The 20,094-nt window shown below is 40.4% G+C and overlaps 1 protein-coding gene across 1 annotated transcript in view; it reads right to left on the bottom strand.

Annotated features, from left to right (window-relative positions):
- LOC100796646 (elongation factor G-2, mitochondrial) overlaps window positions 1-20,094 on the bottom strand; it is a 72,835-nt gene that overhangs the window by 37,256 nt on the left and 15,485 nt on the right. The window contains exons 2-4 of the mRNA XM_003516757.5: window positions 16,479-16,700; window positions 15,964-16,085; window positions 15,722-15,872 (exon numbers count right to left, since the gene is read on the bottom strand). Of these exons, the coding sequence (XP_003516805.1) occupies window positions 15,722-15,872; window positions 15,964-16,085; window positions 16,479-16,700 (495 nt within the window). The remainder of the gene's footprint in view (window positions 1-15,721; window positions 15,873-15,963; window positions 16,086-16,478; window positions 16,701-20,094) is intronic.

The raw sequence follows: 20,094 nt of genomic DNA, 5'->3' as shown, positions 1-20,094 counted from the left end.
CCGCTACTTGCATCGAGAATGTCTCCCCCTGTATTTGAACATTCACAGTATGTTGTATCAATGGCTTCCATGACGTTTTGATTAGGATCCGTGCGACATCTAGCCTCGTCAGCATCAACCACCTCACCGATACCAGAGAGTATCTTTTTGATATGATGCATGTCCCATGCTACCACTTGAAACTGAAGAGGAAATTCCCTCCTTTCTCTCACAGCTTTATTCATTTCAAAAAAAGAGATATATATGGAGTACAAGATGGAGAGAGAAGGGCAGTGACAGTGACAACTCACTGCTGCCCTTCTGAACAAGCATACTAACAAAGCTGCCTAATATAGATAAAATACAAGGATATCCAACACTCCCCCTCAAGCTGGAGCATATAAATCATATGCACCAAGCTTGGAACATACAATCTGAATTTTAGGTCCTCTTAAGGACTTAGTCAAAATATCTGCTGGCTGATCATTAGAACCAATGAACTCAGTGACAATCTCCTTGGACAGAAGCTTCTCTCGAATGAAATGACAATCAATCTCTATGTGCTTAGTTCTTTCATGAAAAACTGGATTTGAGGCAATATGAAGAGCAGCCTGATTATCACAATACAACTTCATTGACAGCTCTTCACAAAACCTCAATTCCTGCAGAAACTGTTTAATCCACATGAGCTCACAAGTAACCATAGCCATAGATCGATATTCAGCTTCTGCACTGGACCAAGTGGCAACTGTCTGTTTCTTGCTTTTCCAAGAAATAAGATTTCCTCCAATGAAGACACAATAGCCTGATGTAGACCTTCTATCCATGGGACAACCAGCCCAATCAGCATCACAATATCCCGATAGTTGTGTATTACCCTTGTCTTCATACAATAACCCTTGACCAGGAGCTTTTTTAACATATCTCAGAATACGCATGATAGCATTCCAATGGCCCAAATGAGGATTCTGCATAAACTGGCTAACCACTCCCACAGCAAAGGAGATATCAGGTCAGGTAATGGTAAGGTAAATGAGTTTTCCCACAAGCCTCCGATATCTCTCGGGATCAGGATAAACTTCACTTTGATCTGCCATGAGCTTCAGGTTTGGATCCATAGCACTTTCAACAGGTCTACAATTCTGCATACCTGTTTCTTCTAAAATGTCAAGAGCATACTTTCTCTGAGAGATCACAACACCATCTCCTGATTGAGCTACTTCAATACCAAGGAAATACTTCAAAGGACCCAAATCTTTGGTCTGAAAATGACTGAATAAGTGTTCTTTTAGCTAGGTGATCTTAGTAGTATCATTCCCTGTAATCACTATATCATCAACATAGACAATTAGATAAACACATTTTTCAGGGGATGTATGACAATAAAATACAGAATGATCAGCTTCACTTCATTTCAGTCCAAACATGCGGACAACATGACTAAATTTATCAAACCAAGCGCGAGGAGATTGCTTCAACCCATAGAGAGATCGGTGAAGCTTACAAACAAGACCATACTCCCCCTGAGCAACAAACCCAGGAGGTTGCTCCATATAAATATCCTCCTCAAGATCACCATGGAGAAAGGCATTCTTAATATCAAGCTGATTGAGGGGCCAGTGACGGATAGCAGCCATAGCAAGAAACAGACGAACAGTGGTGAGTTTGGCGACAGGAGAGAAAGTGTCACAGTAATCAATGCCATATACCTGTGTGTAGCCCTTAGCCACCAAGCGAGCCTTAAGCCGATCAACCTTACCATTGGGCCCAACTTTAACAATGTAGACCCATCTACAACCCACAGTGGTCTTACCAGGAGGAAGAGGAACAAGCTCCCAAGTACCATTATCTTTAAGAGCCTGCATCTCATCAATCATAGCTTGTCTCCAGCCAAGATGATCAAGTGCCTCACGGACAGTGGAAGGAATAGTAATGGAGGCCAATGAGAAAACAAAGGAACTATATGAAGGAGACAAACGATGGTAACTTAAGAAATTAAAAATAGGATGAGGATTACGAGTAGAGCGAATACCTTTCCTGATGGCAATGGGCCAATGTGTGTCAGAATGAGAAGAGGTGGAAGGAGCCATGAGTGGAGGACTGGCTGAAGAAGAACGAGAACCACGGGGAGAAGCTTCAGGTACTGTAAATCCAATCTGCGTTGTCCTGGGTTGATTTGTAATCAAAGGTGAAGATACAACTTCAGGTGAATCCGTTGAGGAAGAGGGACCAACAATGACATTTTGATCGGAGTCATCTAGAGGATAAGGAAAAGGAATAGGGAGAACTTCCTGAAGAGATGAAGAATGGTGTTCGGAAGGTGAGAAGAATGGTGTGTCTTCAAAGAAAGTTACATCTGCAGACATGTAGTATCTTCTCATGGTTGGAGAATAACATTTGTAACCTTTTTGAAGACGAGAATAACCCAAGAAGACGCATTTAACTGACCTAGCAGAGAGTTTGTCTAAACCATGAGACAAATCATGGACAAAACAAGTACAACCAAACACTTTAGGAGAGACATGAAATAGTGAATCATGAGGGAAGACGATTGAGTGAGGGATTTGGTTTTCAAGAGAAGAAGAGGGCATCCTATTGATTAGGAAACAAGCAGTAAGCACTGCATCTCCCCAATGATATGTAGGAACATTTGAATTTAACATTAGGGAGCGTGCAGTTTCAAGAAGATGACGATTCTTCCTTTCTGCTATGCCATTTTGTTGTGGTGTGTGAGGACATGAAGACTGATGTAAAATACCCTTGGAAGACAAAAAAGAAGAAAGATCATGAGAGAAATATTCTTTAGCATTGTCACTCCTGAAAATTTTAATTGTTTTTCCAAATTGATTCTCAATTTCATGATAAAAAGACACGAATATAGGCAAAAGTTCAGATCTGTCTTTCATTAAATAAATCCAAGTACATCTGGAGAATTCATCAATGAAGGTTACAAAATATCGAAAACCAAAAGATGTAACACGACTTGGTCCCCAAATGTCAGAATGAATGGTAGAGAAAGCCGAGTTACATCTTTGTACAGTTTGAGGAAATGACGACCTGACATGTTTTCCTAGTTGACAAGATTCACAATCTAAGACTCGAAGATTCTTGAGACTAGGAACCATCATCTTCAATTTTGGTAAACTTGGGTGACCTAGACGATCATGCAAAAGTTTGGGCTTTGAGATTGCAAAACAAGCCCCAGGTGGACTGGATTCCAAGTAGTAAAGTCCTCGTGATTCATGTCCTTCTCCAATCAGTCGCCCCGTCCCATGTTCCTGAATAACAAACGAATTAGCTGTAAAGGTTACTGAACAATTTAACGAACGCGTTAACTGACTTAATGAAATTAAATTATAGGGACACTGAGGAATGAATAACACAGAATTCAATTTCAGAGAAGGAGATAATGAAACTTGACCACTTCCTTGAGACACAACCTTGGAACCATTGGCTACAGTAACGTGGTGAGGAATTTTTGGAAAAGAGAAGGATGAAAAGGAGGATTTGTTACCAGAAATATGATCAGAGGCACCTGAGTCGAGTATCCAAGGACTAGAACCTTCAATGGATTGAGAGATACAGGCTGTTGAAACACATGGTACAGATGAGGATTGAGCTTGGTTGCTGGGTTTCTCGGATTTAAGCTTCAAATACTCCTGATACTCCTCATCAGAAAATCTAGACTTTGCTTTCTCTGAACGAGAGACCTGTGCGACCTTGTTGGGGAACCCATGCAACGAATAACAATTCTCTAGGGTGTGACCCATCCTCTTGCAATAAGTGCAATGAGGACGTCCACCCCTTCCACTGCGACCTCCTCTGTTGTTGCGGCTACTTCCTCTTCCTCGAGACGCAACCATGGCTGACGTCTCCACTCCATCAGTAGGATTCTCATCCTTCAATAAATGAGGCACGCGGAGAAGCCTAGTGATGAGGGAATCCATCGATGGAATCTGGTCTCCAGCAAGTACTTGATCACGCACATGATCAAAGTCTGAATGCAAGCTTCTCAAAATAAGAACCATGTAGAACTTGTCAAGTTTTCTTCTAATGAATCAGCTACAAGGAACTTTCTCAGTTCTTCCACGGCAGCTCGAGCCTTACCCACATGAGCGATCATGTCATGACTGGTTTGCTTGAGGGCTATAACTTTCATGGTTGCATCAAACAAACTTTGGATATCATTGACAAAGATTTCTTGGGCTTTCTTCCAAAAGGAACGACATGATTTAAATGATTGAAGGATTTCCAAGATATCCGGCTCAACTGATTGCCATAACACGACACACAGTTGATAATCAAGCTTCTCCCATTCAGATCTTTTATCATCTGAAACAGAATCTGAGGTTTTCTCCAAGTGGTCATGGTGTCCTTGACCAAGGAACCACAACTCCACGGAAGCAGACCACGAAGGGTAGTTTTTCCAGTTAAGCTTTGCAGTGGTGATGGTTGGGGTCCCGGAGAATGAAAAAACAGGTCCAGAGGAGGGCCATTTCAGAGCCAAACAGCAAACCCTAACACACAAGAGAGGAAAACACACAAGAGCTGACCTGAAACGCACCCAGGAGGCGACAACGAAGCTGCCGAGACCGGAAGGGGCAGCTTCCGACGCCGGCACGGCGGCGCGTGAGCTGCACGCGCCGGAAAGCGCGCGAGGAAGAAGCGGCGCGTGGGGCTTCCGACGGCGGCGCAAGTTCCAGGGGTGGATCGCACTTTTCGAGGTGATCCGAACCCTGGTCTCGCCGGAAAAATCCGCCAGAGATGACCGCGGCCGGCGGCGGAGGACGACGGTCGGAACCTGCTCTGATACCAACTTGAAACTGAAGGGAAATTCCCTCCTTTCTCTCACAGCTTTATTCATTTCAAAAAAAGACATATATATAGAGTACAAGATGAAGAGAGAAGGGCAGTGACAGTGACAACTCACTGCTGCCCTTCTGAACAAGCTTACTAACAAAGCTACCTAATATAGATAAAATACAAGGATATCCAACACTACCAAAGGTATACCCCAACATTGTAACCAAGTCATTCTAAATCCAGGGCAAAGTTTTGGATTCCACTTCTCGATGGAATAGAATAAGTCATCCAATCCTTCGTCTTCTTCAATCAGCATTCTTTTTGCTTTCTCTTCACTGAGGCCGAGGAGCAGAACCATGTCGTCGCCAATGTACTTTGGTGTTATGTTTTGTCCGTTATCCCACCATATGTCGTCTTCTATGCTATCAAAACCTGCTGGGTTTTTCAACCTGCCTACCCATGCCTCCTTGAGCCAATGCTGGCCCGACAGTGGTATGTCTAGGATAACGTCGGATGTCGAATTATATCGAGTATAATCGACTTTCTGCTAGCTCATTGTGATCCCAAGTCTGTTAAACAAGCTTTGCAAGATCCTAATTGGCTTTCAGCTATGCAGCAGGAGTATGATGCCTTAATAAAAAATCATACTTGCGATCTAGTTTCTTCAACTCCAGACAGAAAACCTATTGGCTGCAAATGGGTATTTAGAGTAAAAGAAAATGCAGATGGCTCTATAAATATGTAAAAAGCAAGAATTGTGGCAAAAGGTTTCAATCAAGTAGCTGGTTTGATTTTTCTGAAACTTTCTCTCCAGTAGTTAAACCTGTAACCATTAGACTTATTTTAACATTAGCTATCACTAATCAGTGATCTCTTGCCTCTAGTATGCAAACTGAACAGAGCTCTCTATGGCCTCAAACAGGCTCCTAGACTATGGTTTGAAAGACTTCAGTTCACATTACTTCAGTTTGGTTTTGTAGCAAACAAATGTGATCCTTCATTTTTCATTTACAAGACTGCCTCTCACACAGTTTACTTGTCTATGTGGATGATATCAAGAGCATACTTCCTTTGGAAAACCACAATACCTTCATTTGATTGAGCTACCTCAATACCAAGAAAGTATTTAAGACTCCCAAGGTCTTTAATCTGAAAATGACTAGACAAGTATTCATTCAGTTAGGAAATCTTAGCATTATCATTTCCTGTGATGACTATATCATCAACATAAACAACAAGATAGACACATTTTCCAGGAGATGTATGGCAATAAAAAATTGAATGACATGCTTCATTTTGTTTCAGCGCAAAACTCTGAACATAACTGAATTTTTCAAACCATGTTCGTGGAGATTGTTTGAGCCTGTAGAGGGACCAACGAAGCTTACAAACTAGACCAGATTCCCCCTGAGCAACAAACTCAAGAGGATGCTCCATGTAAATCTCCTCATCTAGTTCACCATGAAGAAAGGCCTTTTTAATATCCAGCTGATGCAGGGGCCAATGACTAATAGCAGCCATGGCACAAAAGAGCTGAATAGTAGTGATTTTGGTCATAGGAGAGAAAGTATCACCATAGTCAACACCATATATCTAGGTATATCCTTTGACTACTAATCGAGCCTTAAGACGATCAACTTCACCATTAGGACCAACTTTAATAACATATACCCATCTACAACCAACTGTCTTCTTCCCAAGAGGAAGAGGAACCAATTGCCATGTACCACTGTGTTCAAGAGCCTCCATTTCAACAATCATGGCTTGTTGCCATTTAGGATGATCAAGTGCTTTATGAACAAGGGCCTAACAAGTCTATCAATTCTTCTAAAAACAGACATGGTGGATTGGGGTCCCAAGCCATTTAGGGTGATGGATTGCTGGCTTAAAAATAAACAATACCAAGCTCTGGTCAAGGATGTGTGGTGTGGGGATCAGCAACCTGGATGGGGGAGTATTGTGTTGAAAAATAAATTGAAGGTCTTAAAATCCAGCATAAAAAAATGGAGTCTCGAGTTTGGGGATATTACTAGACATAAAATGCAACAATTGAAGCAGCAGCTACATCAAATTGATATTTCAGCCCAGGACAGACCCTTGGGGGATGATGAAATGCAGACCATGAAGTCTATACAGCAGGAATTGTGGGAGATTTCTTTTGCTCATGAATCAATCTTGAGACAAAAATCTAGAATCAAATGGCTCAGGGAAGGTGATAATAACACGGCCTTTTTCCATAAATCTATCAACTTCAGAAGACGCTATAATGCAATTCAAGGTATGCTCATTGAAGGTTCATGGGTTCAGAACCCAAAACTGATTAAGGATCAAGCTGTAAGCTTCTTTTCTGCCAGATTTACAGAAGAAAACCATGACAGACCTACCTTGGATGGGGTTATGTTTAATTCCATTACTCACACTCAGAGGGAGGAGCTGATTGCCCCGTTTTCAGATCGTGATCTTAGGGAGGCTGTGTGGAGTTGTAGTGGAGATAAATGCCCTGGGCCGGATGGTTTCAATTTTAATTTCATCAAAGAGTTTTGGGAGATTTTCAAACCAGATTTCAGGAGGTTTGCTGATGAGTTTCATGTCAATGGATGTTTTCCTAAGGGTAGTAATGCATCTTTCTTGGCTTTAATTCCTAAAATCAATCACCCACAGTCTTTTGATGATTATAGGCCCATCTCCCTCATTGGCTGTATGTATAAGATCATTGCTAAATTATTGGCTAATAGATTAAGAAAAATATTGCCTGGCCTCGTTGATGAGAGACAAACAGCTTTCATAAAGGATAGACACATCCTTCATGGAACTTTGATTCTCAATGAAGTTATAGAGGAAGCTAAAAGAAGTAAGAAACCAGCTTTGGTGTTTAAGGTGGATTTTGCAAAGGCTTATGACTCTGTTTCATGGAGCTTTCTGGATTATATGATGGTCAGAATGGGGTTTTGCCCAATTTGGAGGAAATGGATCAAGGCTTGCAATCAATCAGCTTCTATATCCATTCTTATAAATGGCAGTCCCTCAAATGAGTTTGTCCCCACTAGAGGTTTGAGGCAAGGGGACCCCTTAGCTCCTTTTCTTTTCAATATTGTGGCAGAAGGATTGACTGGCATGATGAGGACAGCTCTATCCAAAGGTCTGTACAGCAGCTATTTAGTAGGAAAGCAGAAGGTGCCAGTAAACATTCTGCAATATGCAGATGATACTGTCTTTGTGGGAGAAGCTTCATGGGATAATGTGTTGGTCATGAAGGCAATGCTTAGAGGCTTTGAGATGGCATCTGGGTTAAAGATTAATTTTTCCAAGAGCAGTGTGGGGATTTTTGGTGCTGATTCTAATTGGGTTCTTGATGTAGCTCACTTTCTCAAGTGTAGGCAGATGGAGATTCCCTTTCAGTTCTTGGGGATTCCTCTAGGGGCTAAGTCATCTAGCTGCTTGGTGTGGGAACCTTTGATTAAAATATTTGAATCAAAGCTGTCTAAGTCGAAGCAGAGAGCTCTATCAATGGCAGCGAAGGTCACACTGATAAATTCAGTGCTAACTGCTCTACCAATTTTTCTGCTGTCTTTTTTTAGAATTCCTCAAAAGGTGGCTCATAAAGTGAGATCCTTACAAAGGAATTTTTTGTGGGGGGGCTCCCAAGATCTCACCAAAATCGCCTGGGTGAAATGGAAAGATATTTGCCTTCCAAAGGAGTTGGGGGGTCTCGGGATTAAGGATATCTCTAGTTTTAATGTTGCCTTGTTGGGAAGATGGTTATGGGCTTTAGCCTCTAATCAAGATCAGTTGTGGGCTAGAATTCTTATCTCAAAATATGGTGGCTGGGCAGATCTTAATAATGGCAGGGATAGACCTTGGCACTCTTATTGGTGGAGGGATATTCGAAAAGTAAGTAAGCAACCTGATTTTAGTCCTATCCATCAACATCTGGTTTGGAAGGTAGGGGATGGAAGCATAGTCAACTTCTGGAAGGATAAATGGCTTGGGGCTGTTTCAAACCTTGAACAGCAGTTTAATCAGCTGTTTCTCATCAGTAAACAGCAGACCAGTTCTATTTCCAATATGGGTAACATGTCCCATGGTCATTGGTGCTGGGATTTAAAGTGGAGAAGAAACTTATTTGATCATGAACAGGGTGCAGCTGTGGCTTTTATGGAAACCATTAGTAATGTTCACATTCAGCCTCATATGAAGGACACCTTGAGCTGGACAGCTGAATCTTCGGGTTTATACTCAACTAGGTCAGCTTATAGATTGCTAATCACTGCTAACAGCAATCATCCTCAGTCCAATATTTACAAGACATTTTGGAGGCTTAACATTCCTCCAAGAGCTGCGATTTTCGCTTGGAGACTTATCAAAGATAGATTACCCACTAGACAGAATCTCCTAAGAAGAAACATCCTCATTCCGGAGCAGCACTGCCCCTTATGTGGATCTCATCAAGAGGAAGCTGGGCATATATTTTTTCACTGTAAATTGACTAATGGACTTTGGTGGGAATCAATGAGGTGGAAGCGAGTGGTTGGACCCCTAGCAACAATTCCAATAGCTCATTACACTCAATTCTGTGATGGCTTTGGTGCTGGGAAGAATCAAAACAGATGGCACAGATGGTGGATTGCTTTAACAAGCTCAATATGGAAGAATAGAAATCTCCTCATATTCCAAGGCAAAAGTTTTGAAACATCAAAAGTCATGGAGGATGCTTTATTCCTTTTGTGGTCATGGCTGAAATCTAGGGACAGAGACTTCTGCACTTCCTTTAACTTTTGGTTGTCTAATCTTGGAGACTTCTTTGGTTAATTTAGGTTTCTTGTATTTGTGGGGGGTTTGTTGTTTTAATTCTGTATTGGTGGGAGGTTTAGATGCTCTGCATCTATGTATTCACCAGCAGTACTTCTGGTGCTGCTGTGTCTCTTATGTTTAATATATATATATATTATCTTTTGCCTTTCAAAAAAAAAAAAAAAAAACAGCTTGGCTCTTTGGATTATTTTCAGCATCTCACTTCTCAACTAAATTCAGCATCTACTGATGACAACTAATAATGCCTGAGAAGTGAGATGCTCTAATTCAGCATCTCACTTCTCAACTAAATTCCAAATTCTCTCTCAAACAGCTTGGCTCTTTGGATTATTTTCTTGGAATTGAAGTTAAAACACTTCCTGACAAGTCTATATTACTCACTCAGAGTAAATATATTAGAGATTTGCTGCAGAAAACTTGCATGACAGAGGCACAATCTATCTCATCTCCTATGGCTTTCAGCTGCAAACTCACCAAAATTGGCTCGGATCTGTTTTCTGACCCCACTCTCTACAGATCTGTGATAGGTGCTTTCCAATACTTAATTATCACTAGACCTGAATTAAGCTATTCAGTCAACAAGGTTTGCCAATTCATGGCCAATCCCTTAGAATCTCACTGGGTTGCTGCAAAAAGAATCCTAAGGTACTTAAAGGGAACTGTTTTACATGGTCTTCATCTCAGACCAGCTATCTTGGGTCAATCCTATTCTATTAGAGTTCTTTGTGATGCTGACTGGGAATCTCACGTTGATGACAGAAGATTAACTTCTGTGGCTGCAGTTTATTTTGGCCCTCATCTCATATCTTGGTGGTCCTGTAAGCAGCAAGTTGTTGCCAGCTCCAGCACTGAGGCAGAATATTGTAGCTTAGCTCAGATCACTGCAAAAATCTCATGGACTCAGACACTCTTAACTGAACTAAAAGTTCCATTCAGCACTCCTATTGTATCCTGTGACAATCAAAGTGCAGTTGCCATTGCTCACAATCTAGTCCTCCATGCAAAAACAAAGCATATGGATCTTGATCTTTTCTTTGTTCATGTGAAGGTTTTGACCAAGCAGCTTATAGTTCAGCATGTCCAGGCTCTTGATCAATGGGCAGATGCACTTACCAAGCCACTGTCTCCCACCAGATTTGCTTTTCTGAGGACCAAACTAATGTTGTTGAGGCTTCTTCAAAGTCTCAACCACCTTGAGTTTGAGGGGGAATATTAGAGTAATGTGCAGAGAGTTGCAGTATTCAACTGCACTCTCAATTAAAGGGAATTAGTTAGAAGTTAGTTCGGAGTTAGTTAGTTGTTATGACAGACTTTTCTGGTCTATAAATACCAGACTGTACTACACTGCTAAGTGGCATAATATCATTTTTCATTCCCTCTAATTGATTCTCTTTTTCTCTCAATATATTTTTATGATACTGAGGGCGAGCCCTGGTGCAGCGGTAAAGTTGCGCCTTGGTGACTTGTTGGTCATGGGTTCGAATCCGGAAACAGCCTCTTTGCATATGCAAGGGTAAGGCTGCGTACAACATCCCTCCCCCATACCTTCGCATAGCGAAGAGCCTCTGGGCAATGGGGTACGAAGTTTATATTTTTATGATACTGTTGTGATACATTCCATAATTAGCACAGATTTTATTCTGTAATTAGTACAGATTTGATTTTTTTTATTATTTGTACAGATTTTGTTCCATTTTATTTCTTTCCTTAATTAGGTCGTTGGCAGCTTATAAATAAGTCTTGTATTCACTCTTTAAAAGACTGAATTACAATAATATTCAGATTATTATCTTTCAAGTTGGTATCAGAGCCTCCGATCCAAGGGGCTCTGCTTCTGCATTCTTCCGGGCAGCCTTCATTGTCGTAGTTGATACTGTTTCAGTGCCTAGCCACTACGTATACCATTGGTCGCCGTTCGATGCCGTCCTCCGCCGTCAGCCACTTTCCACCGTCGTCATTGGAACATCTACGAGCCTTTATGGATCCTTTCAATAAGACATCTAGCTCTTGCTCCTAACCATGGCTGGTAAGAGTTGTAGCCTCCTATCCTTTAATGATTCTGGTACTGAAAATATCTAGATTATAGACTCTGGTGCTATTGATCATATGACACCTCCCTCTTCCTATTTTTCATCCTACACCTTTTTAACTAGTAACCAACACATCACTGTTGCTAATGGTTCTCATACCCCCATTACTGGTTGTGGTAACATTCAAATTCAATCTTCCCTTCATTTGAACAATGTGCTCCATGTTCCCAAACTATCTAATAACCTCTTGTCTATTCATAAAATCACCCAGGACTTAAACTGTGTTGTGACATTTTTCCACTCCCATTGTGTTTTCCAAGATCTTGCCACAGGGAGGACGATTGGAATTGCTAAAGAGCAGGACGGGTTATACTACTTGCAGCATGAGGACAATAAAGAGTGTACCAGACAAAAGACTCTCACTTCCAATCATCAGACAAGTTCAGAATCTTAGTCATCCTCCCAAATATAGCTTCAGCACAAGCATCTGGGTCATCCTCTGTTTAGTGTCCTTAAGTCTTTATTTCCTTTTATGTTTACAAAAAGGTCAGTCGAGTCTTTTCATTGTGATGTATGTGAGTTTGCTAAACACCATCGAACAACTTTCCTTCCCAGTACTAATAAAAGTTTTAAACCTTTCGATCTTGTTCATTCGGATGTGTGGGGACCTACACCTATCAGTAATATTTCCGGTGCAAAGTAGTTTGTTTCTTTTATTGATGACTGCACTTGGGTTACCTGGATATTTCTCATGAAAGACAAATCCGAAGTTTTCCAATTGTTTGTAAACTTTTACGTATAATTCAAACACAATTTGGGAGCCCAATTAAAAGATTGCGTTTTGATAATGGGAGAGTATGTGAATCAAAACCTTTCCAATTTCCTCAAAGATAATGGTGTTGTTCATGAGTTAACTTGCGTGGACACCCCTCGGGGGTTGCAAAAAGGAAAAATTGACATCTCTTTGAGGTTGCCAAAGCTTTACTCTTCCAAATGTCTGTTCCTAAGTCTTACTGGGGGGAAGCTGTTCTAACCGCTACTTACTTGATAAATAGGTTACCTTCTCATGTTTTAAATGGTGTTAGTCCTACTCAACTAATGACCACATTTTATCCGTTTGTTCCCATTATGACTAGTCTTCAGAGTCATGTCTTTGGATGTTCTGTCTATGTTCATGTTCATGGTCCCCATCGGGAAAAGTTAGATCCTTGGACTATCAAATGTGTTTTCATAGGTTATGCGTCGAACAAAAAAGGGTACAAATGTTATCACCCTCAAAGTCGTCGTGTGTATGTTTCCAAAGACGTCACTTTTCATGAAACAGAGTGTTTCTTCACTAGTCCTCCACTTCAGGAGGAGAATAGTCTAGAAGTGGAGATCCCCGAATTGTCATGTTTTTCCTTGTTACAAGATTCCACTCCTACAGAGGATGACAAAGACCCTGAACTAGCATCATCATCAATTCAACATAAGGAGGACAGACGCTTAGAGAACCAGTACCAACGAAGAAAAAAACCTGACCTGGTCCAACAGCAACTTCAATCATCCAAACCGGAGGTAAGAACCCATACTCTTGAGGACACCTTAGATGCCTCTTGTGAATCTAACCTAGAAGATTTGCCAATTGCCTTAAGAAAAGGAAAAAGATCCTGTGCCAAATATCCTATATCCCAATTTGTGTCTACTAAAAATTTTTCTCTATAGCACCAGAGTTTTATTTCTGCTATTGATTCTATCAGAATCCCTACATCAATACAAGAAGTCTTAAAGGATGAGAACTGGGTTCGAGCCATGAATGAAGAAATGGGTGCATTGGAAAGGAATGAGACTTGGGAGATTGTAGAGAGACCGAAAGACAAAAAGACAGTGGGTTGTAGGTGGATATATACAGTTAAATATCAGGTTGATGGCACATTGGACCGGTATAAGGCAAGGTTGGTTGCAAAGGGATACACCTAGACCAATGGGATCGATTATGAGGAGACATTCGCTCCAGTGGCAAAAATGAATACAGTTAGGATCATCATCTCCTAAACACACTTTGGTTGGGAGATGCATCAATTTGATGTTAAAAATGCCTTCTTACATGGAAGCTTGGAAGAAGAAGTGTACATGGAGATTCCACTTGGATATAAAGTTTGCAGACTAAAGAAGGCCCTATATGGTCTCAAGCATTCTCCTCGTGCTTGGTTTGGTAGGTTCACTCAAGCTATGGCATCTTAGGGGTACAAGCAAAGCCAAGGTGACCATACTCTCTTTATAAAACACTTCCAAGAAGGTAAACTTACTTTGCTCTTGGTCTATGTCGATGATATAATTATTGCAGGCGATGATGAGCTTGAAAAACAAACCTTGAGGTAGAGGTTAGCTGCCCAATTTGAGATGAAGGATCTCGGGAAGCTAAAGTACTTTCTCGAAATAGAGGTTGCATACTCTAGGCAAGGTATCTTCATTTCTCAGTGAAAATATATACTTGATCTCCTCAAAGAAGTTGGCAAGTTGGGTTGTAAAACCACTGGAGCGCCCATAGAGCAAAATCACAGGATTCGAAATGATGAAGAAAGCCCAAAGGTAGAGAAGACACAATACCAGAGACTTGTGGGAAAACTTACCTACTTATCCCACACCAGGCCTAATATAGCCTATGCAGTTAGTGTGGTTAGTCAATTCATGCATGACCCAAGAGAGACATTGGCAGGCAGTAAATAGGATCATTCAGTACTTGAAGTCTTCTCCAGGAAAGGGATTGTTGTTTAAAAAGGAGAAAAATTTATCCATGAAAGTATATACTGATGCTAACTAAGCAGCATCAATTGTTGATAGGAGATCTAACACGGGATACTGCATGTTCTTGGGTGGAAATTTAGTAACGTGGAGGAGTAAAAAGCAAAATGTGGTTGCAAGATCAAGTGCAAAAGCAGAATTCGGAGCTATGGCTCAAGGTGTTTATGAGTTGTTATGGATGAAGATCATACATGATGACCTCAAAATAAAACATGAAGCTCCTATGGGACTGGTTTGTGATAATAAGTCCGCCATCAGAATTGCACACAATCCAGTTCAACATGATCGAACAAAGCACATAGAGATTGATCGACATTTCATTAAGGAGAAATTGGACAGTGGTCTTATAGCCACCGAATACATCCCTTCAAAGCTTCAATTGGCAGATATGTTCACCAAGGGACTTCCCACGGAGCAGCTTCAAGACCTTACTTGCAAGCTGGGAATGATAGATATACATTCACCAGCTTGAGGGGGAGTGTTGTGATGCATTCCATAATTGGCACAGATTTTATTTTGTAATTAGTAAAGATTTTATTTTTTTATTATTTGTACAGATTTTGTTCCATTTTATTTCTTTCCTTAATTAGGTCGTTGACAGCTTATAAATAAGTCTTGTATTCACTCTTTGAAAGACAGAATTACAATAATATTCAGATTATTATCTTTCAAGTGATACTGTTAGAATTCTAATATGGGTTTTTGATAGTATGTTTGGTAATAAATCCTTTTCCTCCTGTCTAGACTAGGGGCTTTTGCTCACTTCAGCTAATGGTTCACAAACCATAGTCCAAAGAACTAGTCAAGCCAAATCCCCTTCCCACACTTTCTTTAAATTATGTATTTCCGTGCCTATTTATCCTTTTAATTTGATTTCCTTAAGAAAACAGATTCTTATCCTTCCTTGCCCTGTTATCATGGTTAATGATGAAGGAGAAAGTACTGCTATGTTTACTGTAACAATATATGTTTCTAACTATTAACTAAGGGTAAAGCAAGTGACAAATCTAAAACATAAAATGTACTAACATTCTTATGATTTTTAGATGAAACCACACAAATAATTTCATGGATACATGAATGAAGGGAAAATAGGAACTGTGTGAATAGATCTTCTGTTAAAATAATTCCTTTCTCCCATCACAAACTGACAGATCTATGCCTTCTTTTCTTGATGCCTAGCTAGGATGCTCAAACCATAAGGTCCTCCATATTTTCAGACCACGGGCCAAGAAACTAATTGATAGAACTTACAAGTAGAATAAAATATTATGCATGCAACCCAATGAATCAAATAATTGCTACCTACACACCTCAAGATCAGCAGCTGATATGGTCTCATCACCAAGAAAAGCTTCAGCAAGTTTATCGTCAACCTCTGACACGGTTTCTATGAGTTCACGTCTTTTTTCTTCCACCAAGGCTTCCATGTCAGCAGGAACTTCTTCAGCAACAACATTTTCACTGCAATAAGAAACAATAGAGTAAGCAAAACAATAATGCCGGAGGAGACTTAATCTTAGGAACAAACAATGCAGAAGTTTTTGAAACAGACCCATTTGAACCATGAAAATAGAAGGCCTTCAACTGCACAAGATCAACCAGTCCCTTAAAATCATCTTCCAAACCTATTGGAACTTGTATTGCAGCACTATGATGCCGAAGCTTAGATCTAGCCTGAAAAATAAAATAAAAATGGTCTCAAAATGGAAACAATTTTAATTCAAAAATAAGACTGAGAGAATTTATAAAATGCACACGGTTAATATAAAATAAATAGAGGTCACTAAATCATAAACTAAAATTTTATAGTTTATGGGGCATAATGCAAAATCATTATTTATATGGTAGGCTCTGTGCATATAAAAATGGAGTCACAGATTATTTTTAATTGTGACCAGTTTTTTTATAAAGATACAGCTTTGAAGGAGGTTCAAAATCAAGTTTTTCAAAATAATCACTTTCTCAAATGCCACTGGACCAGTGATAGGGGAATAACCAAAACTGTGTACATGCCAAACAAACTATAAAACTGTTGTCTACAATGACTTCCATAAATCTCAAATTTACCTGATTTAAAACTTTCCATGGATCTGCTCCCATCCGATCAAGTTTGTTGATAAATGCAAGTCTTGGAACTTCATATCTTCTCATTTGCCGATCAACAGTAATGGACTGACTTTGCACCCCACCAACACTACAAAGAACGAGAATGGCACCATCAAGGACGCGCAAAGCCCTCTCAACCTCGATGGTAAAATCAACATGACCAGGCGTGTCAATAATGTTAATCTGCAACAACACATTTCCCATGATTTTTTTTTGGAAGGCAAAAGTATATATATTATTAATAAACTGAAACAGTACCAGAGGTACTGAAGGTTGATACAAAGCACAAAAGTGTGACCTTCCAAAAAGTAAAAGCACCCAAAAAACCCATCACAGGACCCCAATACAACTAAACAGAATTTAACCAAAGGCCATCATAAGATTGGCAGACCAATGGTTAAATGTTGTATTGAAACCTTTCTCTCCATATTTTAACCACGACCAGGCTAGGATTAAAGCATCATCCATCACCTTCTGAGGTTGAAAAGGAGTATCATGAAACAGCAAAGAATTCCTATGCTGCCAGATTGTGATAGATAAGGCAATCCACCACCCGGCCCTCCTACTAAGATATCTACTAAAATTTCTTCCTACACCAAAACCATCACAGAATTGGATGAAATGATTGACAGGATCAGCTGAGAAAGGTCCTATAGCGTGAATCCAACCCATAGATTCCCACCAAAGCCCCCTAGTTATACTGCAATGAAAGAAAAGGTGCCCAGCCTCCTCCTGCTGACATCCACAAAGAGGGCACATAGTATCCTGAATAGGGATATTTCTTCTGGACAAGTTGCCCCTAGTTGGAAGTCTATCCCAAAACAATCTCCAAGAAAAAACCGCAGCTCTTGGGGGAATTTTCAAATGCCATAGGATCTGGAAATTCCTCTTGCTAGGTAGAGGATTGCTAGAAGGCATCAACAAGCTATAGGCTGATTTAGTAGAATAGACACCACTAACATCAGCTTTCCAAATCAGCTTGTCCTGAACCTGATGCTGGATAGAAATATCAGAGATTTCTTCCATGAATGCAACTGCCATCTCATATTCATGGTCGAAAAGTCTCCTTCTCCACTTGAAGTCCCAACTCCACAAGTTATTAGAAAACTTTCCCATATGGGAAATAGGAAAGTTCTGTTGTCTACTAATGGTGAAGAGAGGATTAAATTTCTGCTGAAGATTGCAGTCCTCACTCAGCCAAGTATCTTGCCATGATATTAAATACAAATATATGTAAAAGAGTTTAGAGAATTAGAGAGAGAAGAGGAGATTGAGATTGAGAAAACCAATATTATTCAACCCAACTGTAAACTGATTACAAGGATGAATATATAGTTGGATAACTGCCAACTAACCTAAGTTAGTTGAAAGATGTTACAAAGCTGTTAGGCACTAACTGACTAAACTATCAACTGATAACAGACTAACTACCTACTACAGTAATTAAAATATCAGTTAAGTTTTTTTTTTATCAGCCAAAATAAATATATAATTATATTAGATGAGTACCAGAGGTACTAACAAGGTACATAAAAGATTACAATTATGACCTATATGAAATCAGCCCACTTTTTGTTCCACCCCAGGATGGGGCACAAAACAGGCCCTATTACAAATGATTCCCCTGCCCTCCTACTGAATACTACATCTAAAACCTTGTGACAGATTTGAAGACCACTGATTGTAATGAGTGGTGAAATCCTTCTCTAAGTTTTTCATCCAAGTCCATACCAAAAACAATGCATCCTCCATGAGTCTGTTTGCATTGAAACTGCTGTTAGAAAAAACTATAGCATTTCTGTGTTTCCATATGGTCCAAGTCAGTGCTATCCACCATCCTTTCCACCTAGATGCAGCCATTCCTTCCACGATATAGGACACATGCTGAATAAAATGTTGTCTTGGGTGCAAAGGGAAAACATTCACCAAATTCACCCAAGACAATGATTCTCTCCAAACTGGAATTATTCTCCTGCAGTGAAAAAACAGATGCGATGTGCTCTCTTCCTCATTTCTACAAAATGGACATGAGTAATCCTGCATGTCAATTTGCTTCTTCCTCAGGTTTTCTCTAGTCGGTAGCCTATCCATGAGCAGTCTCTAAACAAACACAGCCGCTTTAGATGGAACCTTGATCTTCCATAGTTCCTTAAACTCATCCCCCTGACCTTCCACAGTTACATGCTGTCTAAGTACATTGTATGCACTCTTAGCTGAGTACTGGCCAGATGGGTCAGCTGTCCACACCCACTGGTCATCAATTGTGGGTCTGATTCTGATTTGTTCCAGCTCTTGGATGAATGACACTGCCATCTCTATCTCGTTATCAAATACAGCTCTTCGCCACTTAAAATCCCATTCCCAGCCAGAATCTTTATGAGTTCCCATGTTCTGAATCAAAAGGTTTTGCTGTTCCGATATGGTGAATAACCGAGGGTACTTCTCTAGTAGCTTATTCCCACCTCCAGTCCATGCATCCTCCCAGAATTTAGCTTGGTCTCCACACCCAATCTGCCATCTTATTGAATTATTTAGAAGCTGTCCCTGCTGTGGATGTTGACATAATTTCTTCAAATCCCTCCACCATGTAGATTCTTTTACAGCTCTCGGTTCTTCATTCAAACTTCTCCAACCTCCATACTTTGAATTAAGTACTCTTGCCCATAACTCCCCCGGCCTTTGAAATAACTCCCATTTCCATTTGCCCATAAGTGAAACATTAAAGGATGTGATGCCTTTAACCCCAAATCCACCTTCCTCCTTTGGCAAGCATACCGTATCCCACTTGATCCAAGCAATTTTCATTTGCTCGGATGCACCACCCCATAGGAAATTTCTCTGAAGTCGCACTAGCTTGTTCACCACCTTTTTGGGTACCCTGAAAAAAGAGAAAAAGTAAATAGGCAATGACGTTAGCACCGAATTTATGAGAGTCACTCTCTCCCCGAAAGACAAATGTCTTTGTTTCCATCTCTCTAATTTTCTCTCGCATTTAGTGATGATAGGGTCCCACGTTTGGCATCTTCTCGGATTGGCCCCAATAGGGATACCAAGATATGTGAAAGGAAAGGCCATCAAGCTACAATGTAAATAATTGGCTGCCTCATTCATCCATTCTTCTGCCACACCGAACGCCCCACAACTACTTTTTGCAAAATTAATCTTTAAACCCAACGCAAGCTCAAACGCCCTCAAAATGGCTTTGATTGCTCTAACATTCTCCATGGTTGCCTCCCCGAAGAATATAGTATCGTCTGCGTACTGAAGGAGACTGATTTCCACAGTATTTGTGTCTGAGAGAAATCCCTTAAAGAACCTTTTCTCCATAGCATTGGTCATAAGGCCATTTAGACCTTCAGCAACTATGTTAAAAAGCAAAGGTGATAATGGATCCCCCTGCCTGAGTCCTCTTTGTGGCCTAAACTCAGATGAGGGGCTGCCATTAACGAGAACTAATACCGATGCTGATCTTAGACAGCCATCAATCCAATGAATCCACTTATCACAAAAACCCATTCTAGTCATCATGTACTTAAGGAAATCCCACGCCACCGAATCATACGCCTTCTCATAATCG

This window comes from Glycine max, chromosome 1 (genome assembly GCF_000004515.6).
Source record: "Glycine max cultivar Williams 82 chromosome 1, Glycine_max_v4.0, whole genome shotgun sequence".
NCBI lineage: Eukaryota > Viridiplantae > Streptophyta > Magnoliopsida > Fabales > Fabaceae > Glycine > Glycine max.
This window is presented reverse-complemented; position numbering and strand designations above follow the sequence as displayed.